Here is a 25,644-nt window from a genome sequence, read left to right as displayed (position 1 = left end):
CCTCCATCTCTTTGAGTCTACCTGCAGAAAGCTACTTTTGTATGGGTTTGAGTCTGTGATAAATGGAGGGAATTGTTGTTATTTTTCAAAGAAAGAAGAGGGAATTGAGTCTGCAACTTCCCTTGAAGGTCGCAAGAAGCTTTTGATTTGAAACAAAGAAACGGAGACAAAGTTATGAGGAATCTTTTGGTTTTTGAGTTTGCAGCTTTTTCAAGTATTTTTTTAGTTAACAAATGATAACATCTAGCTGTCAACATTTAATAGGTTGGGAACACCACCTGGCTTTGTTGAGTTGGTGTTCCCGTCACTCCCAAAAATTTCTCCTTGTTTTGGGTCATGTACACTATAAAAATTTGGAGCAATTTTCGACATGATTGGAGCTCTGGGTTGCATCGGTGTAGTCGAACGTTAGGGTGTGGTCGGGACGGTGCTATGGGTATAGCCGGAATGACGTGATGGATGTAGCTAGAGGCCATTTTGGTTGGTTAGTTTGTCTATTTCTTAATTTCCAGGTTCTACAATTTGGTGCTTGAATTTCTTTTGAGCTGTTTAGTTTGCTAGATCTACCATAAATTGGTGCTCTTGAATTATGCGGTGATTAATTAGGAGTAGGGCATTGTGTTTCTTGCTCCAAAATTATATTGAGAGTTTGATCTCTCACATTATCTCTACTAAGCATTGATTTCATATATTCTATTAGTGAGACATGTATTTCCAACTCATCATTATCTCGCGATTTTATGGTTCAACGTATTGTTTTAGATAGTGTTGCAAGGACCAACTTTAAGCATATTTTTTATGAATATGTATTTTGTAATGCTCTTTTTTTCAATAACATTAGTATTGTATTTTTGTTTTAAATATATATTGTTAAAGGGAAGTTACAATAAGAAAAGTACAATAAATTCTCTTTTAGTTTCATAAAATCTTAGGTTAAAATTATAAAATCCAACAAAATGAAAAATGAAAGAGAATTTTGATAGTCCAAATCTTTTCGTCTCTATCTCTTGTCAAATCAAATGTGGTGAACTTGTTTTTCGTGTTTTTGGTCAGAGTTGGCAGACTTGATATTCCAAGCAGGAATGTTGAATAGAGAAAATTTTCAATGGGTCCGAAATATTGAGTGATAATCATATGTTATTATACAAGTGGATGAACACTTGAAAAATAAAAATTTCAAATGCTGACCACTCAACCTATCCCTCAAGCCACTGCCCTACATGTAATAATTGTTGAAAGAAAAATATTATTTACACACTCATTTTTATCTCGTACATTCTTGTTAATTTTTAATTATTAATCTTTTTCAATTATTCGACTCGACGGCTTAAAATTGAAAGTTGTGTGTGAAGTACAAATAGGTGTAGATGAAAAATACTACCCTTGTTTAAATTAATCCTCACCTAAACAAAACGAGAACTTAAATACGAAATAGCAACCACTCATATGTGACTTTGCCAAAGAGAATACAAACACTGAAAATACAAAAAAAAAAAAAAAATGTTTGTATGTATCTCCACATGCACCATGTACTTCTTGTTGTTCTTGTGTTTTGGTCTAATATCACATGCTCTTCTACCTAGTTTTGGATGAATTTCATACACATTCGAATAAGTAAAATAAATATATGGCTTATTACATTTTACATTTTAGATTTGAGGTGATTTTTAAAGTAGGTGATGATTAATTTTACACTCTGATGTTTTGAAATTGCATCAATTTGTACCTTTCTTTCTTTTAATGTCTAATCATTCGTTAAATTTAGGAGGTTTTGTCAATATGATGCATTGTTACTTAGATGTTGTCAATATATGGGTCTCACACTTACCATGTCATATAATTAAGAATCAAACAATCAACTACCCCAGAATAAATTGATAACAGTTTTAATATTTATGGTGCAAAATGATAAATTGAAACGTCATGACCTGTTTTGAAAATCACCCTAAAGTCAATGTGAAAGGGAGAAAGGGAGAGAGAATACGGGAGGGAAGGAGAGAGAGAGTTAGTGCGTTTTTTAATTTTGTAATCCACGTGGCTCAAACTTGACATCCACATTAGCAAAATGTGAGCACTATATTTGTCACATTGTCATTAACGGCTAAATTGATAAAAAAAAATAATGTATATATGATAGGACTAAAACATAAATCATGTCATACATTAATTTATATTTTAAAAAATATATAAGATTACAATTACACTCAAATTTGAAAACGAAAACAGTAATATAAAATAATGCTTGCATCACATTTGATGAGTAAAAAGAAATATATTAATAAGAAGATTCAAAGAAAGCAAGCAGAGAGAGAGGACCAGTAACTGAGCGGCAGGATTAGCCTGTCGATTTTGACCGGCAATTGGAAAATCAAGTGATCGAACCCAGTTTTGCTTCTGGACGATACAAGTCACTGACCAACCACATAATTAATTGTGTGCATCATAAGTCAACTGACATACTGTTGTGTGCTTCAGTGTTATACAACTTCCGACCAAAAAAATATTACAACATAAACTATGAGCAATTGGCAAAGTTATATATACGTCGTATTAGACTAATAAAAATTAAATAATTATTATAAAATGTGATTAAGTAAGAATTTCAAAATGATACCGTCTTGTAACCACATAAAGTTAAAAAATAAAAAATGTGACCGGAATATTGACATGCTTGACTTACTTCATTTAATTTTTATTAGTTTTATAGGGAACCCTAATTGCATGAAAAACCACTATAAAAGCAGCATGAAACATCTCACTTTGATACCATCAGTTTCCTCACCAAGTAGAGAGTAAAGTATTGCATAGCATCCCGGTACTAGCTAGTTTAATTAATGGGCTCGTTAACACTTCCAAAGCTTCCTACCATCGACTTCTCCGTCGATGTCTTGAAGCCTGGCTCAAGTTCTTGGCTGTCCACCTCCAAACAAGTCCGGTACGCACTCGAAGAGTACGGTGGTTTCGTGGCGCAGTACGATCAAATTTCTGCACAACTTCTGAACGATATCTTTGGCCATGCCAAAGATTTGTTTGAGGTTCCTTTGGAAAACAAAGTGAAGAACGTTAGTAACGAACCATATCGTGGGTATATTGGACCGAACCACCTCATGCCACTCTATGAAGGTATCGCCATTGATAATGTCACATCTCCAGAAGAAACTCAGAAGTTCAAAAATCTCATGTGGCCCGATGGAAAGAGCAATTTCTGGTAAGTATTTCTAGTTTTCTTTTCATAATTCTATTAGATTTAAATATTACTCTACAGCCAAATTGTCAACTTTCTAAACTATGATTGTGTCTAAGGGAAATGATCATCTTCGGATCTCTTCCTTCTAATCCACTAAATCAGAGAATCCGTGTTATTGAAAGTTGATCGAACGGATAAAGTTATTATAACTTTTAAAGTGATCTTCTGTTTGTAGCCGTTAAGTCAACTTTCAATGACACGAATTCCCTGATTTAGTGGATTAGGAGTAAGGGATATGGAGAGGATCCCTTTCCGTGACTAAGAATATGTTTATAGGACTGCTAGTTAAAACGTTTCTTTTTTCTTCTCAAAAAAAAAAAAAAAGGTTTAATTTTTTTTAGGCCAGAGCGCTTATGGCTGCATCTCGCAAAAAACTTAAAAATGATTCTAGCTTATAAAAGCGTTTAAAAGTGTGACCGGAATAAACCAAATGTTGAATTTCTTATATATATATATATATGTATTATACATACATATCATTTTTTGTCTTGCTTTTCCGCAGTGAAACTACAGATTCATTTGCCCAATTACTATCAGAGTTGGAGCACAAAGTGGAACAAATGCTATTCGAAAGCTATGGAGCAGAAAAGCAGTACGAGTCTGTTGCTAGTGCCAACAGCCACCTTCTTAGATTCCTCAAGTATAATAAACCAGAGGAAGCTGATAGTACAACCTTGAGATTTGCGAGCCATACAGACAAGAACTTCACCACCATCGTCGTTCAGCATGACGTTGGTGGTTTGGAGGTTAAAACCAAGGATGGTGACTGGATTAGCGTTGAGTCGGTACCTTCACAGTTCGTGTTCTTGGCCGGTGATGGATTGCAGGTTTGTCTCATTCCCATATAGTTAAGTACCATCAACTACTTAGTTTTCAATTATCTTACACTAGTACTACTTAGCCGCTGTGGGTTTGCTGTCCCCAAGTTTGTGTCTCCTTCCGATGCAGCACCACCCCAAACGCCCCGCCGCCAGCTGGAACTCCCTCTTCCTTGCCGGCGAGTACTTTTATCAAGGTTCTAAAAAACACTAGGCACTAGTCGGACGGTAGGCAGGGGCCTAGGTGAATTTATGTAAATTTATTATATATCTTGTAAATAAGTATCTATTTACACTTAAAATAGAAAATCTATACTTCTATGGATGTTGAAAAAAAAAAAAAAAAAAAAGAGGAAATTTTAACGAAAAACTCTCGATACTGTTTACTTTAATGAAAAACTACATTTTTACACTAAAAAGTCAATCTTGGTACTATTCACTTTACCCTTTATTTTGTCCTTATCATTAAAATTCAAAGTTTTCAAACCATTTTCATTAGTTTTCCTTAAAAAAATGATAAAATCTAAAAATAGAAGTAGAAGAATACACAAAATACATCCATCCAACAAGTTCAATATTTAAAAAGCATTAAGCATATAATTATAATGAGGAGTATTCTTGGATAATAGACTAAATTCTTCTTGTTCATGATCTTTGCATTGGATTTGGCATAAACTAAATTATTTAACCTTGTTTTATCTAGTTTATTTCTTTTCTTTGTATGTATCCCCTCAAAATTGCTCCAATTCATTTCACAATTGGATAAATTTGTGGTCAATCCATCATTTGCAAATTAGGTACATCATTTTCATAAGTATACCACCATGAAACTAAAAAAAAAAAAAACACACAATTTAATATTAAAAAAAAAAAAAAAAAAAAACCAAACCACCTAGGACTGCCTAGGTGCCGCCTAGCTCCTAGATCGATTTTTTGAAACAATTTGCACTAAATCGCGGGAGGCCTTCACTGTCTAGTGCCTAGGCGCTGCAATTTTTAGAACACTAGAAGTAATGATCTAATTGGTTATTTTGACTTGGTTCGATAAGGTATGGAGCAACGACAGAATAAAAGCTTGTCATCATCGAGTGAAGCATTGTGGAGACAAGACGAGGTACTCACTGGGGTTGTTTACTTTCAACAACGGAATAATACAAGTACCACAAGAACTGGTGGACGAGAGGCACCCACTGCTCTATAACCCACTTGACAGTCTTGAGTATATAAGGTTTCACAGTAGGGGTGAGGCCAGGAACTTAGTCTCTCCTGTCAATACCTTTTGCGGTGTTACAAATTCTGCAGCTTAATCTGCAGGACTGAGGAGGACTCAAACTTGATGCTGGATAAAAATATTATGGATAAAAATAGGGGTGTGATATCCACACACCCTATTTTACTTCTCACACACCCTACTAATTTTCGACCGTCGGATCGGATGAATTGAAGAAAATCAACGGATAGAAATTAACAAGGGGTGTGTGAGAAGTAATTTGGGGTGTGTGGATAGCACACCCCTAAAAATAATACTGCGGTGTTAATAAATAATAAATGTACCATCAGGAGGAATCTTTGTTGTTAATTACTTCATGTCCAGGTGCATTAGCATGTGCTTAAGTTGTGGGATTTCATAGCTGCTTCCTTCCAAACCCAGAACACTCCAACTATCTATGTGTAATAAAGCATTCGACTTTGGTTTTCTTCCATTCCAAGAATTATTGTATGGTTGCGCGTGGTTCCCTGTGACGAGAACACTTCACATGCCCATTTTACTTATCACATACACTCGAGAACACTTCACATGCCCATTTTACTTATCACATACACTCAAATTTTCAGCTGTCAGATTCAATGAATTGAAAAAGATCAATGACCAAAAAATTAACAAGGGGTTGTGAGAAGTAAAACTGGGTATGTGAATAACACTATCCCAAGCAAAAATACTTTATATATAAGAAATTAGATTTAGTTTGCAAGGACCCTTATTGAAACTGAATTCTTCGTGATTATATCTATAATATCCTTTTTTGAAGGGCAATGTCACTCGAAAGAAAGAACAAAATAATTCTATTAGAATTTGGTGTACAATGAAACGACCTGTAAAAGTATGGTTTCTGTTTGAATACATTTGTGTATGATGGGAAACGGAGGCCAAAGTGTTGATCCAACATGCAAAGAGGATATGGTGGAAGAGCTTGAAGAAATAATTGTACCCATGAGAGTTCTATTTTGCTTCAAGAAGGGATACGAGTTACAAACTTACAAGTGATCCACCATGAAACTCAAGATATGGATATAAATTAAGTGAAAATTATGATATGAAAAATCCACAACCGATCAATGTGAAATTAAATTTCAAGATTAACTGAACAAGCAAGTTTGGGTTGCAATAGTCGTTAGTCAAGAAAAAATTAAATTATAAAGTTGAATATTCCAATTTTACTTATGATTTTGATTTCATGATTGTAACATCTCGGCACTAAAGAAATTTGAGCTCTTTAAGTTGAAGAATTTATTTGCTGATCAAGCTACTTGTCTGCTTATGGTCAAATTCGATTCAAGGAGAACTCGAGGTCAAGTTCTTTACAAGTGAAGGGGGGAGGAGTGGATTTGGTTCATTTCGGTTCGGTTTTTTTGTCACGCCTGAAAATAAAATGAAATTAGCTATTCGGTTTGATTTGTTTTTTTTTTTAATTTTAAATGATAAACCGAATTAATTCGGTTTGGTCCAGTTTGATTTTAATTTTTTTATTCATTCTTTATATTTTAATTTGCTTGCCTAAGGAAAAAAAAAACTGGAAATTGGATGAGGAAAACAACATCAAAGTCGAATCTTAGGGGGGGAATCGGAGGAAATGTTGGCTGCTATTTTGTCACAGCACCAAGCTAGCAACAAGAAGACTAAGCCCAAGTGAGTGTTACTGTAATGTAATGTTTCAAACGTGAGGATGTTTTGTGAAAATTCGATAAACTTCAAGGAATATTTATGTAATTAACCCGTTCAAAAAATAATTCCATTAGAATTTGGCGTACAATGAAGCGACTTGTAAAAATATGGTTTCCGTTTGAATACATTAGTATGATTAAGGATGGGAAATGGAGGCTAAAGTGATGATCCAATATGAAGAGGATATGGAGGAAGAGCTTGAAGAAAAATAAGTAATTACACCCATGAGAATTCTATTTGAATTAACATGCAAAGTCGATTCAGTTAATTTCTGTTTGGTTTTTTGCCAAACCCGAAAATAACTGAAATTAGATATTCGGTTTTGATTTGGTTTTCTCAAATTTTAAACGATAAATCGAATTAATTCGGTTCAATTTATTTTAGTTCAATCTGGAGGAAATGTTGCATGCTCTTCGTCACTGCATCAAGCTAGCAACAAGACTAAGTGAGGGTTATTGTAATGTCTCAAATGTGAGAGTTCGATAAACTTCGAAGAATATTTATGTGAGACCCCATCCCAAATTATGTGTATTTTCATATTAACGGATTTATGAAATTACCATTTTGCCCCCTTATCCCCTCACCCTACCCGGGTCTCCCTTTTTTCCCTTTTGGGATTTTCCTTATCCCTTTTTATTATTTTTATAACACTCTATCCTCTTCTCCCTTCTCTCCCCCGAGTTCTCTCTCTCTTGCACCAATCCCCTCTCATTCTCCCCGATCTACACACACCCATACACCCAAATCGAGACAAACGACAACGACGACGGCATCACCACTCCCACCGTGTTGGGTCTCTCTCTTTCTCTTCTCTTCTGTGAAGCACAGAGAATCCAGGAAGCTTTTACAGTGAGTCTCATGGCTTTTGAGCCAAACTTCGGCTAGGTCCGGCCACCACACGGTGTGTTTTAGGTATGAATCTCTTCCTTGCATCCTAAACTTCAATTTGGTAGTTAGATCGCATCTTGTGGTTTAGTAGCGGAGTCGATTGGAGCTCGGTAAGCTTTGGTCTTCTCCCTTGTCAAAACCGGGTTAGACCCGACCCGAGATCCTAAGACCCGGATTGAAACCCAACCCAAACCCAAAGCCTTGGGCCGAGCTACCAGCCCCAAACCCTTTAACCTAAAACCCAGGGCCTTCAGCCCACTGAGCCCAACTCAAATCAAATCCCTTGTGTTGGGTTACAAGCCCAAAACCTTTAAGCCCAAACTTTAGGCCCAAACGTTGTTAATAAACGCACCCAAGCCCCAAACCCAATTGAAACCAAGCCCAACCCAGAAACCAGGCCGCTTGTGGGTGCCCCCTTGCGGCGGCGCGTGGGGGTACCCGAGGTCCCCCTTATGCTTTTCGACGTCCTAAATCCGTTTATGACGTCCGTTTTCCGAAATTCAATCATTATGGTAGAGTTTTATTAATTGGACCCTTTATGTGCTTAGGTGTGTTTATTAACATCGTTTCCATCCTTCCTATTTCGCACGGCTCATCAACAACAAAGTATCTATGAGTGGACCTCTTCCAAAATGCATAATTTTGCTATTAGAAATGCATACATGAAAAGCATGATTTAATAGTTACGTTTTATGAGTAAATTAGATTTTACTTTTTATGAGATATCATGCTTTACTGAGAATATTTTGGAATACCATGCTTTATTGATTTCATGTTCTTTGTAGTATATATGATGGATGACCATATACTATGAAGATGTATTGAGATATGATGTTTGAGCTATTGAGCTCCGTTGAGATATATGTACTTATGTTGGAAAGATTATATACAATGTTTTTGTGCTTATCTATTAGTTACTGTTCTGCCTACGGGTGTATGTTCTTCCAACATGCGTATGTTCTGCCTACGGGCGTATGTCCTGCCTTCAGGCAAGTATGATACCACTATTTATCACACTATATATGATATATGCTTTATGAAAGGTTTTATGGCATGCTAGGGTTTTCGGAAAACCTATCACATATTATGCTATTAGTTTTCATAAACTTTGGGGGTTAGTATGTTGTGGAATAACTATGTCTGTACTACTTATATATCAACTTAGTTCACTCATGTTTGTTTTGCGTCCCCTCAGGACATAGGAACGAGGCATACGATCAGAGCTACGAGGCATTCCCTTACCAGTGATATCGCATCATCCTCTCTGCTTTTGACATCACTTGTAATAACACTTTCTGTTACACCTTCCGCTTGTATTCTGAATTAGATATATGCTCTTAATATGTTATGCATTATCACTATCATTTTATTGACGGTTGAATATTATTATATTTTTTTGGGGAAGGTTTGTATATGAAAATGTCTTTGTGTAGTTAGCATGAAATTTATATGCATGTTTCACATATTCTCGGCATATGTATTCATTAAAAGGCTTACGTCACCCTCGGGTGTCGGTCAACATGTGGCCATCCCGCTGTCCCTCGGACATCGGGATGAAGGCTTGTCAATTTATGTAATAAACCTGTTAAAAAAATATTATGAAATATTTACGCACTCATTGCAAAGTTGCCTATGACAATGAAAAAGTCTTAAAATAAGTTAGAATCAACTAAATATAAAATGAGAAATTTTTTAAAGTGTTATATGAACTTATACAACTATTTCATTTTATCATATAAACTAAAAGGGAAAATTACATTTTACCCCATCAGGTTTGGGGTCGATTTCAATTCCTTACAATATCTTTAAAACATTTTAATTTTATACATTTAGTTATCATTTTATTTCAATTTCATACATCCATTAGAATATCTGTTAAGTAGACTGTTAAGTGATGACGTGGCTGCCCAATTTGTGTCACGTGGCAATTTTTTTTATGCATTTAAAATATCATAATATTTATCCTATTTATAACCAAAAAAAAAAAAAAACCAATCAAACCCATAAACCATTCCCCCCTGACCCACACTCTCTCCTCCACCCCACCCCATCCCACCCCACCCCCACCCCCACCTCCCCCATCCCACCCCACCCCACCCCCACCCCCACCTCCCCCATCCCACCTTCTCCCTCTCCTTCACTTTCTTATTCTTCAGAGAGGATGCCGGGTTTAGTCTCCATCCATTGTGCACCGTCTAGGCTCACCTCGCTTCGCCGTCCACCGCTCATCGCTCGAGCGACTTGGATGCCCAAACTGCATACTCCAACGCCTTGTTTGGACCCTCGTCAGAGGCGATTGTGTCCTAGGCCAGCTTAAGCAGAAACGGGTCGAGATCCGGGTTGTCTAAGGAGTCATCGACAAGAATAGAATATGGGGAAGCGGGTTGGGGATTTTTGGATCAGGCAGGCGAGGGTTTGGATCGGGACTGGGACTGGGACAGTGGTTTGTTGGTGTGGGGGAAAGGGGTTCTAGAAACCGGGGTGGGTTTGGGTTGCTGGGGCTGGGGATTTGGGACCACGATTCGGGGGGGGGGGGGGAGGGGGATGGGGGGAGGGGGTTGCGGGGGAGGTAGGGGTGAGGTGGGGGGTTTGGGTTGCAGGGAAGGGGAAGGGGTCGGGGTCGGGGAAGGATTTTTTTTTATTTTTTAAATAGGGTAAATTATTATAATATTTTAAATGCATAAAAAATTATTTTTTGCCACGTGGCACAAATGTGGCAACCATGTCAGCCCTTAACGAACCGATGGATGAAAAATATAATGGATGTATTATATTGAAATAAAATAGTATTTGAGATATGAAAGTGAAATTTTTTGAAGATGTTGTATGAGATTACAATAGACTTCAAACCTGAGGTGGTAAAATGTAATTTACCCAAACTAAAATTTTAAACGAAATGTCATATCAACTTTCCAAAATTAATAATTTGCCATTTTACTCTTAACTAAGTTATTTGTCTAAAATTAAGTCATGTTGTTCAAGATATTTTAAACTTTTGACCTTTTAATTTCATTTCATTGCTCGTCACGAGCATTGAATTAGAAAATCAATTCCGAGCTTGAAATTTACCATTGTTCTAGAGTTCATCAGTTGTAAGGATCTAAATCTATAGCACCCTATATAAGAACATATGTTATAGTTTACGAGAACTATATTGTTCAGCACGTCGTTGTCTTATGTTTAATGATGCCATGGTGCCCGGCATGTCATCAGTTATTAGTCACCAACACGAGTTCCCACTTTGACAATTTATTTCAATATATTCAAAAATGTCTATTCTGTTGTGACCTAAATCTAATCGAAGAAAATTTAACTAAAATGATAGAATTACAATTTTTTTTTATAATACCTCAAAGTATAGAATACTCTTGAGTTTTAACCGTTAAATATTAAAAAAATATATATAAAATCTTAAAATCTAACGATTAAAAAATTTGGAGTACTCTACTCTGAGCATCATAATTTTTTTTGTCAAATTGGTTATTCATGTTTCTAACTAATTGGAACGATTTATATTTGTGTTAAGACTATAATGTTCAGCACAAACCTAACGTACAATGACAAGTTCGCGTCAAGTAATGTTCACCACAAACCTAACGTATAATGACCGAAATGTGCTGCAGATGAGGATTGTTTGGCAGATGAGGATTGTTTGACAAAAACGATAATCTTAGGCTTCTCACGGTAGGCCAAAAAAAGTAAGTACGATACTAATATATTGTCATTATAGGAATCACACTTTTACAGTACGATGAAACATTTGAGTGTGATATCAATATATTAAACTTATGAACATGATATCAATATATTGTCCTCACACTTGCATAAGAGTAGATAAATATCAAACTCAGGTTGTCTAATCCATATATTTAGTTTTCACACTCACTCAAACTATTGTAGAAAGCCTCATCACAATTTGCATACCACCTTTTTAACAAAGGTAAAACCTGCTTGTATTGGTGAGATCTATATCTATTAAAAAGGTGATACAAATGTGATAAGTGCAGTATTACTCAAATGAGTCACGTTTTCTTCCAACAAAACTATAATTTATACGAATGCAAGACTCCACAGCCGTGTACAAGTTATGTGTAGAAGTATGTTTTTAGCATATGTTTTTTATTCGAGCCTTCTGAGATTATCTATTTCTATTATACTCTTATGCGGAAATGAAAGCGAATTCCAACAAAGTACTAAATATCAACGTTGTAGGTGAAAACGAAAAAGTAAACAATCTCAAAATAAGAACATGAGATTTAACGTGGTTCGGTTAAAGCCTACGTTCATGGGCAAAGCACGACCATGAATTTCACTAAATAAACGGAAATTACAAAAAAGTGTTAAAACTCTCACAACCGAAATCCCACAATTACAACCATAAACAAAACAAGTAGAGAACCCAATAACAAACAAAAAAGATTCTTGCAAATTGTAATTGCCAAACGAATGAGCCATAAATTTGCCACACTCATGACCTTAAACGGTGACCTCCACCCAAAACTCAACGAGAGAAAACTCTCTAAACTAATGGTGAAGACACATAAAATAAACCAACTCTAAGCTCCTACTTAGAATGCATAGGACTTGGCTTACAGTGAGAATTCTAATTCTAATTGAAAATAAATTCAAATCCTAATCAAATAGGTGATTGACAAAATCTCTCCACCAAGCAAGGAATCCAACCTAAAAAGTCAAGTCCAAACCCAAATAGGACACCAAAAGGAAATAGGTAACATAAACCCAATTTTTGCATAATCCTAATTTTGAGCCGTAAATCACAAAAGTTTCCACACGAACTACACTCTTTTTTTCCTTTACTTATTGAACATTTTGATACATGAAGAATGCCGAGCATATGGGTTTCAGACTTTACAAATAAAAATGTGCTACTTTAACCAAGTTTAGTATAAAGGGGGGGTTGAGCTGATTTGCCTTTGCATTCACCGCAGTCACGGGGCCGTCTTGTTTCATCTTGATGAGACTGCTCTCAATGTTTCGCAACACTGGTTTATTGCTGCAACGCGTCGGATGAAATTGATGTTAGCACGAAACTTATAAGAAAATGGAGGGAGGGTAAGAGGGAGTGGGAGCTTACAGGCGTGCAAGCCCATTGAATGCTTGGGTGGCTTGTTGCAGTCGTGCAGAGAGCTGCAATACTTCAGCTGATAATGCCTCTGCTCTGCTCTGTTCTTTCGCGAGTTGATCCTACAAACAAAAACACAAAGGAAATTAAAAAAACGATGCCAATTAATGAAAGCTAAATAATCCCCGTCCTGAATCTTTAACAAAACAAAGCACCATGGAAAGTTTCAAACAACTAATGTTTTTTCATACCAAAGAACGAAACAATGAAATAAATGTTTTTTCCTGCTAACAGACTAACCAGTGTCATTAACCTTGATGGAGAGAACTTCAGTTGTATATGCAGCTGAACCAAGGTCATTAGCCCTGCCATCATGGGATTCTGACAATCCCTTGGCCTGGTCTGTTCTCAACTTATCCAAAGTTCCACGGAGCTCTTCGTTATGCTTAAGACAGTCTTTCACCTGCAAATTCACATGCAAAAAAATTAGACGTTTTACGAAGAGAAAAAAGCATAGTAAAGCGTACTCTCCATGTCCTGTTGGCAATTGTTTCAGTCTATCTAAGAGAATAAAAGAAAGACATTATTACAAATATGAATACTGGATAAGTGTACGGATAGCCAACATTCTGTTAATCTTCATCAACTAAGCCATTGACAACTACCTGATTCTCCCAGTGCGCTGATATGCTCACTGTTTGCGACAAGAATTTGAGATATTAGAATTTTCCTCGAAAAGCCTCTCTATCTCTGAAGATTGGGAATCAATCTGCCAACATGTACAAAAAGTGAGTTTGCTGTCAAAAGAGAAAACTACCACCAAAACAAAGTTTCCAATTGGAGTTATCAAAGAGAAGGTGTTGCAAGGATAACCTCTATCAAAAGTTTTTGTCTACTGCTATCCAATTTCTAAATGCATTAACCCGTAAATAAATTTATGAAGGAACAACAAGAAACAAAGGAGGTAGAACTAATGAGCCGCACTCATACTATGTAATAGTACAGTGCCTCCTGGGAGGAACTCATTACGTTCCTGCCTCCTTGTTTTCCTCCCTATTTTCTTTGGCATATACATTATAATCATGCACCCGACAACGATAAAATTTCTTAAACAAGGTCATCAAGAAATTAACTTGCGAGAGAAAATTCCTTGCCAGCCACTTTCTCCGAGACTTCTGCAGTGCACGAACCAGGGGTAACAACATGGGATCAACATTCATAAGATCTAACTGTTTTGTAAAATGCATATACAACAACAACAACAACAAAGCCTTTTCCCACTAAGTGGGGTCGGCTATATGAATCCTAGAACGCCATTGCGCTCGGTTTTGTGTCATGTCCTCCGTTAGATCCAAGTACTCTAAGTCTTTTCTTAGAGTCTCTTCCAAAGTTTTCCTAGGTCTTCCTCTACCCCTTCGGCCCTGAACCTCTGTCCCGTAGTCACATCTTCGAACCGGAGCGTCAGTCGGCCTTCTTTGCACATGTCCAAATCACCGGAGCCGATTTTCTCTCATCTTTCCTACAATTTCGGCTACTCCTACTTTACCTCGGATATCCTCATTCCCAATCTTATCCTTTCTCGTGTGCCCACACATCCCACGAAGCATCCTCATCTCCGCTACACCCATTTTGTGTACGTGTTGATGCTTCACCACCCAACATTCTGTGCCATACAACATCGCTGGCCTTATTGCCGTCCTATAAAATTTTCCCTTGAGCTTCAGTGGCCTACGACGGTCACACAACACGCCGGATGCACTCTTTCCATCCAGCTCGTATTCTATGGTTGAGATCTCCATCTAATTCTCCGTTCTCTTGCAAGATAGATCCTAGGTAGCGAAAACGGTCGCTTTTTGTGATCTTCGCTAGATTGCTCCGATCATTAGTGTGGATAAGTATATAAATGGATAGAGATAGGAAAGCAAACACAAGATGTACGTGGTTCACCCAGATTGGCTACGTCCACGGAATAGAAGAGTTCTCATTAATTGTGAAGGGTTTACACAAGTACATAGGTTCAAGCTCTCCTTTAGTGAGTATAAGTGAATGATTTAGTACAAATGACATTAGGAAATATTGTGGGAGAATGATCTCGTAATCACGAAACTTCTAAGTATCGGAGTGTGGTGTCGTCTTGACTTGCCTTATCCGTCTCATAGGTAGATGTGGCATCTTCTCTGGAAGTACTCTTCCTCCATCCAGGGGTGGTATCTTTAACTGGTGGAGATGCACAAGGTAATGTATCAATTTCACTTGAAGCTTACTTGTAGTTTCAGGCTTGGTCAAGCGCGATACAAACCATGTAGTAGGAGTCCCCCAAGTCGCCGAGCTAGGGGGTCTGCTGAAAGAGGTGACAGACAAGGTAAGCAATCAGAGCTCCGACTGATTGTTCACCTTCTCCCCATCTTGCAGCAGCATGAAGGATAAAGAGAAGAAAAATGAGAAGAGATGATATGAGATACTTTTGCTTTTGAAGAAGTAACTTTCCACAGGCTTATTCTTGAACTGAGCTGGAGGGTTTTCTGGTTTCCTCCAGAGTATAAGGCCGACTGAAGAATTTGAGGGTCAAAACAAGTCCATCAAATCTAGAGTACGTTCCACCCTGCTGATATGGGATACTTTTGCTTTTGACAGAGTAATGGATGTATCGGCACGTGTGCTGTTACGCTTGTCTCCACATGCTTCCTTGTATCCTTCGCATTTGCCCTATCTGTTCCTCAAGCAGATGCGGAATCTTCCCTGGAAACATAAGATGTTGAAGATGAGTACTCGAGAGCAATGCCAGGTAAGTAATCAGGTAAGGGGTTCCAGGCAGTCAGTTCCTGGCTGGAAGCTTGATTCCAAGTGCTGACTGATTGCTCTCTTTCTCCTTGTCTTGCAGGTAAAAACAAGGCCAAAAGAAAAGACAGGGAAAAAGCATGATATGGGATACTCTTGCTTTTAACCCTGATGATATGAGATATTCTTGCTCTAGTATAGCTTGTTTGCAGAGGTATTATCGGGGGGAAAGAAAGCTGAATATTTCGAAAGGCTTCGTTGGGAGTGCCCTCTCAGATATGATGAAGGGTTGAGCATTTTTGCAGGTCTGCCTGTCCGTTGGGGATGGAGGTCGACATATATAGGAGTCTCCCTAACAACAAGTAGTAATGCTATTCCTTTACCCTGCTTGGTCATAGCACGGTAGTGGGAGCTGCCAGTTTCACATGTTTTAACTCTGTCAGATCACTTTGAAAAAGTGGTCTGTGGTATCTGGCTCTCGAGATTCGGAGAACGATGCCTCTTCGATTTTTGAGAAAGCAATCATGCTGGGGGTTTGACTCTCGAGATTCGGAGAGCAGTGTCTCTTCGATTTTTGAGGAAGTAATCATGTTGGGAGTCTGGCTCTCGAGATTCGGAGGGCGGTGCCTCTTCGATTTTGGAGCAAGCAATCTTGTTGGGAGTGTTGTCTCGAATGTGAGTAAAGGTTGGGCATGTTTGCTAGTCTACCTTGCCACGAAGCACAAAGGTTGACACACAGGGACTTTCCAATTATCCAGCAATGGTACTGTTCCTTTACCCTCTCTTCGATTTTGAGAAAGTAGTCATGTTGGGAGTCTGGCTCTCGAGATTCGGAGGACGGTGCCTCTTCGATTTTGGAGCAAGCAATCTTGTTGGGAGTGTTTTCTCGAATGTGAGTAAAGGTTGGGCATGTTTGCTAGTCTACCTTGCCACGAAGCACAGAGGTTGACACACAGGGACTTTTCAATTATCCAGCAGTGGTACTGTTCCTTTACCCTTGTGGGTAATAATATGGTAGCTAGACCTTCAAAATTTATGTGTCTAAACTTTGTTAGTGCTGTTTCTTTGCTATTCTTTTACCTTTCTTGGTCAGAGCAATGTAGTGGGAGCTGCAAGCTTCACGTGCTCAACTTTGGCAGAGAACTTTGGCAAAGTTATCTGTGGTACCCATGAGCTATTGTTGCGTGTGGGAAGTGGGTGATTGAACAGTAAGATTCATGTGCTTTCTACTTCACCAGAAGTCTTCGACAGAATGCCCATAATTTCTGCAAAGCTGAGTGTGCGTGTGACAGGTGCTGACAAGGCTAGAAAAGTAGGTGCCTCTTCGATTTCTGAGATCGGCCCTCGTGGTCTCTGAGCAGCCCAGCTTTTGAGAAAGCGAGCGCCTCTTCGATTGATTCGGAGAACGATGCCTCATCGATTTTTGAGAAAGTAATCATGCTGGGGGTCTGGCTCTCGAGATTCGAGAAGCAGTGTCTCTTCGATTTTTGAGAAAGTAATCATGTTGGGAGTCTGGCTCTCGAGATTCGGAGGGCGGTGCCTCTTCGATTTTGGAGCAAGCAATCTTGTTGGGAGTGTTAAAATTGTTATTCTTTTACCCTTCTTGGTCAGAGCGATGTAGTGGGAGCTGCAAGCTTCACGTGCTCAACTTTGGCAGAGAACTTTGGCAAAGTTATCTGTGGTACCCATGAGCTATTGTTGCGTGTGGGAAGTGGGTGATTGAACAGTAAGATTCATGTGTTTTCTACTTCCCCAGAAGTCTTTGACAGAATGCCTATAATTTCCGCAAAGCTGAGTGTGCGTGTGACAGGTGCTGACAAGGCTGAAAAAGTAGGTGCCTCTTCGATTTCTGAGATCGGCCCTCGTGGTCTCTGGGTAGCCCAGCTTTTGAGAAAGCGAGCGCCTCTTCGATTTCTGAGATCGGCCTTCGTGGTCTTTGAGTAGCCCAACTTTTGAGAAAGCAAACGCCTCTTCGATTTCTGAGATCAACCCTCGTGATCTCTAAGCAGCCCAGCTTTTGAGAAAGCAAACGCCTCTTCGATTTCTGAGCAGGCGCCTCTTCGATTTCTGAAGCTCCGTCGAGTGCAGATTTTTATAGGGGCTGGCATTAAGTTCCAAAGCACACTTGAATCTCCACCAGTAGAAGCTTCATTCTTGCACTTCTAAGATCTTGATTTGTCCGACCTCTTCTCTCTTCAACACCTTTGAAAATGTCTGGCCCCTCCGACCGTCGTTTTGACTTGAACCTTGTTGAAGAGGCAGCCCCGCCTTCTCCAGACAACATATGGCGCCCATCCTTCGTCTCCCCTACTGGTCCTCTTACCGTTGGGGATTCCGTGATGAAGAATGATATGACCGCTGCGGTGGTGGCCAGGAACCTTCTCACTCCCAAAGATAACAGACTACTTTCCAAACGGTCTGATGAGTTAGCTGTTAAGGATTCGCTGGCTCTCAGTGTTCAGTGTGTAGGTTCTGTGTCTAATATGGCCCAACGCCTATTTGCTCGAACCCGCCAAGTTGAATCATTGGCGGCTGAAGTGATGAGTCTCAAACAGGAGATTAGGGGGCTCAAGCATGAGAATAAACAGTTGCACCGACTCGCACATGACTATGCTACAAACATGAAGAGGAAGCTTGACCAGATGAAGGAAACTGATGGTCAGGTTTTACTTGATCATCAGAGATTTGTGGGTTTGTTCCAAAGGCATTTATTGCCTTCGTCTTCTGGGGCTGTACCGCGTAATGAAGCTCCAAATGATCAACCTCTGATGCCTCCTCCTTCTAGGGTTCTGTCCAGTACTGAGGCTCCAAATGATCCCCCTCCGGTGCCTACTCTTTCTGGGGCTCTACCGACTGCTGAGACTTCTCCTAAGCAACCTTTGTGAAGGCTCCCTCTTGTGTGTTTATTTTGACTCATGTATATGTACATATTTGTAGCTTATCGGGGATATCAATAAATAAGCTTTCCTTCATTTCAACGTATTGTGTTAAATACACCAAAGCCTTCTTCGCTAAGTTCTTTGAATTTTCTTTTGTTGAAGCTTGTAAGTTGAAGCTTTCTGAGTGGAGCATGTAGGTTGGGGTAGTGTTCCCTTAATTTCCCGAGTGAGGAAAACTTCTCGGTTGGAGACTTGGAAAATCCAAGTCACTGAGTGGGATCGGCTATATGAATCTTAGAACGCCATTGTGCTCGATCCTGTGTCATGTCCTTCGTTAGATCCAAGTACTCTAAGTCTTTTCTTAGAGTCTCTTCCAAAGTTTTACTAGGTCTTCCTCTACCCCTTCGGCCCTGAACCTCTGTCCCATAGTCGCATCTTCTAATCGGAGCGTCAGTAGGCCTTCTTTGCACATGTCCAAACCACCGTAACCGATTTTCTCTCATCTTTCCTTCAATTTCGGCTACTCCTACTTTACCCCGGATATCCTCATTCCTAATCTTATCCTTTCTCGTGTGCCCACACATCCAACGAAGCATCCTCATCTCCGCTACACCCATTTTGTGTACGTGTTGATGTTTCACCGCCCAACATTCTGTACCATACAGCATCGCCGGCCTTATTGCCGTCCTATAAAATTTTCCCTTGAGCTTCAGTGGTATACGGTGGTCACACAACACGCCGGATGCACTCTTCCACTTCATCCATCCAGCTTGTATTCTATGGTTGAGATCTCCATCTAATTCTCCGTTCTTTTGCAAGATAGATCCTAGGTAACGAAAACGGTCGCTCTTTGGTATTTCTTGATCTCCGATCCTCACCCCTAACTCGTTTTGGCCTCCATTTGCACTGAACTTGCACTCCATATATTCTGTCTTTGATCAGCTTAGGCGAAGACCTTTAGATTCCAACACTTCTCTCCAAAGGTTAAGCTTTGCATTTACCCCTTCCTGAGTTTCATCTATCAACACTATATCGTCTGCGAAAAGCATACACCAAGGAATATCATCTTGAATATGTCCTGTTAACTCATCCATTACCAACGCAAAAAGGTAAGGACTTAAGGATGAGCCTTGATGTAATCCTACAGTTATGGGAAAGCTTTCGGTTTGTCCTTCATGAGTTCTTACGGCAGTCTTTGCTCCTTCATACATATCCTTTATAGCTTGGATATATGCTACTCGTACTCCTTTCTTCTCTAAAATCCTCCAAAGAATGTCTCTTGGGACCCTATCATACGCTTTTTCCAAATCTATAAAGACCATGTGTAAATCCTTTTTCCCATCTCTATATCTTTCCATCAATCTTCGTAAGAGATAGATTGCCTCCATGGTTGAGCGCCCTGGCATGAACCCGAATTGGTTGTCCGAAACCCGTGTCTCTTGCCTCAATCTATGCTCAATGACTCTCTCCCAGAGCTTCATTGTATGACTCATTAGCTTAATACCCCTATAGTTCATGCAATTTTGTACGTCGCCCTTATTCTTGTAGATAGGCACCAAAGTGCTCGTTCGCCACTCATTTGGCATCTTCTTCGTTTTCAAAATCCTATTGAAAAGGTCAGTGAGCCATGTTATACCTGTCTCTCCCAAAAGTTTCCACACTTCGATTGGTATATCGTCTGGGCCTATTGCTTTTTTATGCTTCATCTTCTTCAAAGCTACAACCACTTCTTCCTTCCGGATTCGACGATAAAAAGAGTAGCTTCTACACTCTTCTGAGTTACTCAACTCCCCTAAAGAAGCACTCATTTCATGTCCTTCATTGAAAAGATTATGAAAATAACCTCTCCATCTGTCTTTAACCGCGTTCTCTGTAGCAAGAACCTTTCCATCCTCATCCTTGATGCACCTCACTTGGTTTAGGTCCCTTGTCTTCTTTTCCCTTGCTCTAGATAGTTTATAGATATCCAACTCTCCTTCTTTGGTATCTAGTCGTTTATACATATCGTCGTAAGCCGCTAACTTAGCTTCTCTGACAGCTTTCTTCGCCTCTTGCTTCGCTTTTCTATACCTTTCACCATTTTCATCGGTCCTCTCCTTGTATAAGGCTTTACAACATTCCTTCTTAGCCTTCACCTTTGTTTGTACCTCCTCATTCCACCACCAAGATTCCTTTTGGTGTGGGGCAAAGCCCTTGGACTCTCCTAATACCTCTTTTGCTACTTTTCGGATACAACTAGCCATGGAATCCCACATTTGGCTAGCTTCCCCCTCTCTATCCCACACACATTGGGTGATTACCTTCTCTTTGAAAATGGCTTGTTTTTCTTCTTTTAGATTCCACCATCTAGTCCTTGGGCACTTCCAAGTCTTGTTCTTTTGTCTTACTCTTTTGATATGTACATCCATCACCAACAAGCGATGTTGATTAGCCACGCTCTCTCCTGGTATAACTTTGCAATCCTTACAAGTTATACGATCCCCTTTCCTCATTAGAAGAAAATCTATTTGTGTTTTTGACGACCCACTCTTGTAGGTGATCACATGTTCTTCTCTCTTCTTAAAGAAGGTGTTGGCTAAGAAGAGATCATATGCCATTGCAAAATCCAAGATAGCTTCCCCATCCTCGTTTCTCTCCCCAAAACCATGACCACCATGAAAACCTCCATAGTTGCCTGTCTCCCTGCCCACGTGTCCATTTAAATCTCCTCCTATAAATAACTTCTCCGTCTGAGCAATTCCTTGCACCAAGTCTCCAAGATCTTCCCAAAATTTCTCCTTCGAACTCGTATCCAACCCTACTTGAGGTGCGTACGCACTAATCACATTGATAAGTTCTTGTCCTATTACAATCTTGATTGCCATGATTCTATCTCCTACCCTCTTGACATCTACAACATCTTGTACCAAGGTCTTGTCCACGATGATGCCAACACCGTTTCTCGTTCTATTTGTGCCCGAATACCAAAGTTTAAACCCTGAGTTTTCTAGATCCTTTGCCTTACTACCAACCCACTTAGTTTCTTGTAGGCACATAATATTTATCCGTCTCCTCACCATAACTTCCACTACTTCCATAGATTTTCCCGTTAAGGTTCCTATATTCCACGTTCCTAAACGCATTTTGCTCTCTTGAACTCTACCCTTTTGTCCTAGCTTCTTCACCCTCCCCCGTCTAATAAGATCAAAGTACTTCTTTTGTGTGTCCCGGGTAAAGTTGATAGGAGCATATGCTCCCAAACAACTTTGAGTGGAGTCGTTCGAAAAGAAGTTTCTATGGCCCCCTTGCTCATTTAACACTGCATCCGGGTGCCGATGGAGATACAGCGACCCTTGCTCACTTATCACTGTGCTCGGGCCACACAGCGCGCCACTTACGGGTGACGCCCTAGCTTTAGCGCGATTTTGTTCTGGATTCATTTTCATAAGGATTCGACGTGATCATGGAGTGCCGGCTGTCGACTACTTGACGCCCTCCCCCTCCTCCTTTATCCGGGCTTGGGACCGGCCATGTAAGACATAGGCGGAGTTTTGTAAAATGCATATGCAGGAATAAAAACATGAAAGGCCAATACAACAAAAGTATGAACAGAAGCATAGAAGGGAACTGGGGAATAGTAACACGGTTGAAGGCATCAGAATAAACATATCTACTTGAAACTGAAATTGCAAAAGGGGTTCCAATTGCAACTCCAAGTACCCTGAGCCCGTGAACCACCAAGGGATACAGTTTATAGATCTAAACATGGTTATAGAGGAAGTATGCATATTGCGATGAATATGAAAATGAGAAGAAAATCTATGATGGAAGCTGTTTTGGAATCCCTGTCCCGTGAGAGGAAAAAGTCAAGCCAACAACTGCCAATTCGTTTACTTTTCTTGACCAGCAATGTTTTAGGTACGATTATTCCTTTTGTACCTACGTGCACCCCAAGATTTATAAAAGGCTTCCTAAAGTCCTCACCCTTTTGTAACTTGAATTCTGAAAAGAGTTTCTCTGAAATTCCTTATGTTGTTGAAATGTATATTTGGTAGATTTGGTACCTGAAGCCTTTCTAGACATAGCTGCAAGTTTTTCTTCCAGTTCTTGCTTTTCAGATGTAAGCATGGATGCCCCGGCTTGCTCCTCTGCTAGTTGTTGTGGCTCTTGTTGCCTCAAGTGTGACTCTTGCTACAATAAATTTACCACAGTTAGACACCTATAAACAAGCACCAGATGTGAAACTACAAAAATTCCAATAAACAAATCATCACCTGTAACGCAGATTTTAAGCTAGCTAACTCCTTTTCTAGCATTTGTATCTGATCTGGTGAATTAGAAATTGAGTTCATTGCACCAAGTGAACCACTCATTGCTTGTTGCTGTAACATATTCAGTTCTGCTCTCAAAGCGACTGCGTCTTCCTCAGCCTGTTGCAAGACAATGAGTGAGAAAACCATACAAATCTGTCGTTCCAGAGAGATCCAATAGAGAAACTAACTACGTACTTGATACTGTTCTTCCTCTGCATCCTTTAACCGTTTCTTGAGCATACGAAGCTGAGCTGAAAGATCCTCCTACACTAAGAAATCAAATTTTGAGAGTGAAACAAAATAGAAAGAACCAAGTGAGATGAAACACCAACTAGCAGATAGATGGTCAGTACCCGTGCAACAACTGCGGCATCTTTCTCCATTGCATTTCTCCTGCAATTTACAGCAAAGCGTAGATGAGACCAGGCTGAAAAAGTTAACAAGTAAGGCTCTTTTCTTTCCAATAGTTGTACATTCATTGTGAATCAATATCTCTAACAAATAACAGAATTACTGGCAGCGAAAAATTTGTACGGACTCTGAAATGAAAACAAGACATAAAATATGGAAGATAGAGCGACAATACATTCGACATAAAAAGACATAATCTTTACTGAAAAAAAATGTAAAAATATTTAAAAGGTGCTACATCTACCAGATCATTCAGGCGTTTCTGCAGCACATCGCCCCCCGCTTACTTTGTTTCAAGCTGAAACATCAAGTGGGAAAAATAACCATCCACCATAAAATTGATCATCACCGAAAGCTAACAGCTTCGTAAAATGCGAACTAAGAATCAAACAAACAAACCACAGAATCAAAAGTCCTACCATGGAAGCCAAGTTTTTGTTTTGCTCCTTCAATTCCGCATTCTTCTTCTCCAAGTCCTTTATCTGAGCAACCAAAACACTGACGTCGCTCTGCACCAGCAATGACATTTACATGAGAATTTAAACTGAAATTTTCTCAGCAACCAAACATAAAACTCAAAAAAACAAATTTCAGACAAAAATTATTTTGTCAACAGATAAGCAGAAATCAGCTCCTACCTCAGAGAGCCAATTCGCGCTCTCCGATTTTCGCATTCCTACATCATCTGCGCAAACAAACAATTCAGCAAAAGCACAAAAATATCAAATTTAACCGAAAAATAGATGACGAACCGATAGGGATGGAGGCTTTGCTGAGATCGGGTCCGGACGAAGTTTTGCTCAACTTTTCTACAGCTCGCTTTTACCGAATTTCTTCCAACTGATAAAAAATTTAAATGAAATGAACAAAATTGAAGGAGAATATGTATTTTCGGATTCAAATATTCAATGAGAAATGGAAGGTAGACAGTGGCGATGAGACCTGTACCGTTCGTCGGCCGAGAGTTGCGTGGCGGGAGTCCATGGCGGCGCGAAGGCGAGGTAAGGACGGTGATTTCCGTCTCGGTCGCACTCGCTGCAGCCTCTGCACGGCGGTTTCTCTCTGTGATGGTTTGGATACGGCACAGAGAGAGAAAGCGGTGGCCGTGAAGATCGTTTCTAACGGTCAGTAGGCCCAAATGAAATCATTTTAATTAGTTTTCTTAATAATTAATTGATAGCTAAAAATTGATACTACTTTTTTAACGATAACACCTAATTCTTCAAGAACAGTGTATTTATATTAGGAATATTTTATTTGAACCCACACAATCTCTTTATATATCTAATTTAAATTTTAAATGTGAATTGTCTTTCTTACATAATTACCGTCAAGTACATGATAAGATTAATAATTAAATTAAAATTTATTAATAAATCCACACCTAATAATTAAACCCTAGTTTCACACACAATGTTTATCGTACGTTCATTCCAGCTAAAACCCTAAGAGCTCTTTTACAGAAACAAGCTCTCTTTTTTTATCAATGGATGGTGATTTTGAAGTTTTAAATCCGCCAACTAAAGTATGAATTGATTTATGCAATTTTTTTTTTTGATTTCAATTTATTTTAGAGTTGAGAATATGAGTTTTTAAGTTTCAATCACAACCATCAACGTTGAAAGTTGAAAAGATGAGTTATTGCATTTTGTTGTGTAAATGGTGACGAAGTCTCCCCTACCAATTTGGTTTCCTCGAATCCACTCCATCACCATGGTTGAAAATCTAGAGCTAACCTAAAGAAACAAGGGTTTGCTACCACTTACCATAGATCATGGAATAACTGAAAAATTGGTTCATTAGGAGGCAGCAGGTACCACAACAAAGAGACCAAAATACAAACAAATTAGCTAGCAATAATAGCGATGGGAGCCATAGAGCAGTGGGGCACATCATCTTAAGAAATTCTATTATTCTCTACACAGAATAATGATGTACCATCAATTACGACGTATACTGTATTACATTAACGAAAGCACGCCAAACGACTTTATGATTATGCAGTTTGGGATTAAAGAGATATTAATTCTTTAATAAAAATTATTCGATTGAAATTTTATTTTTTAAATAGATGTAAGGATAAATTTACATGTTGAATTGAGTTTGTGAGGGTAGATTAAGTAATAAACTTGGATTTAAAGAGATATTAGTATTTTACTTAAAAATAATATGGATGTAGAGAGTAAATTAAATGTAAAAAGATGTTATAAGGGTTCAAATAAAATTTCCCTTTATATTATTCATTTTTCCTTATGCACTTTTATTAATTTTTAATTATTTAATTATTTAATTCATAAAATACTA

General features: G+C 38.9%; 2 protein-coding genes and 1 long non-coding RNA gene across 10 annotated transcripts; 1 reads left to right on the top strand and 2 right to left on the bottom strand.

The window, feature by feature from the left end:
- Positions 1–2,740: 2,740 nt before the first annotated feature.
- On the top strand, positions 2,741–5,768 carry LOC103448535 (deoxypodophyllotoxin synthase-like). Its single transcript, XM_070818243.1, has 3 exons — positions 2,741–3,208; positions 3,750–4,074; positions 5,115–5,768. The coding sequence occupies exons 1-3, from the start codon at positions 2,835–2,837 to the stop codon at positions 5,370–5,372; spliced, it is 957 nt and encodes a 318-aa protein (XP_070674344.1). The 5' UTR covers positions 2,741–2,834; the 3' UTR covers positions 5,373–5,768.
- LOC139194052 (uncharacterized) lies at positions 5,187–6,030 on the bottom strand. The gene is made up of 2 exons (XR_011578762.1): positions 5,578–6,030; positions 5,187–5,404 (listed from the first exon to the last, which is right to left on the bottom strand). It is a non-coding gene; the product is annotated as an uncharacterized lncRNA (long non-coding RNA).
- Positions 6,031–12,627: 6,597 nt separating this feature from the next.
- Positions 12,628–24,476, bottom strand: LOC114823907 (kinesin heavy chain-like). 8 transcript variants are annotated; one of them, XM_070818241.1, is made up of 14 exons: positions 24,289–24,476; positions 24,093–24,180; positions 23,979–24,025; positions 23,760–23,849; positions 23,585–23,638; positions 23,283–23,322; positions 23,125–23,198; positions 22,891–23,046; positions 22,681–22,807; positions 13,854–14,155; positions 13,646–13,749; positions 13,281–13,443; positions 12,993–13,102; positions 12,628–12,911 (listed from the first exon to the last, which is right to left on the bottom strand). In XM_070818241.1, exons 7-10 carry the CDS (start codon positions 23,167–23,169, stop codon positions 14,109–14,111), a joined length of 375 nt encoding a protein of 124 aa, XP_070674342.1. In that variant the 5' UTR covers positions 23,170–23,198; positions 23,283–23,322; positions 23,585–23,638; positions 23,760–23,849; positions 23,979–24,025; positions 24,093–24,180; positions 24,289–24,476; the 3' UTR covers positions 12,628–12,911; positions 12,993–13,102; positions 13,281–13,443; positions 13,646–13,749; positions 13,854–14,108. The 8 variants fall into 8 exon arrangements, with proteins under 8 accessions (XP_070674342.1, XP_070674343.1, XP_070674339.1 ...); XM_070818242.1 differs by having other exon boundaries at positions 13,294–13,443; XM_070818238.1 differs by having other exon boundaries at positions 23,125–23,193.
- Between the last annotated feature and the right edge of the window lie 1,168 nt (positions 24,477–25,644).

This window comes from Malus domestica, chromosome 03 (assembly GCF_042453785.1).
Source record: "Malus domestica chromosome 03, GDT2T_hap1".
In the NCBI taxonomy this organism is placed as follows: Eukaryota; Viridiplantae; Streptophyta; class Magnoliopsida; order Rosales; family Rosaceae; genus Malus; species Malus domestica.
The sequence above is the reverse complement of the archived record's forward strand: the minus strand, read 5'-3'. Positions and strand labels throughout refer to the sequence as shown.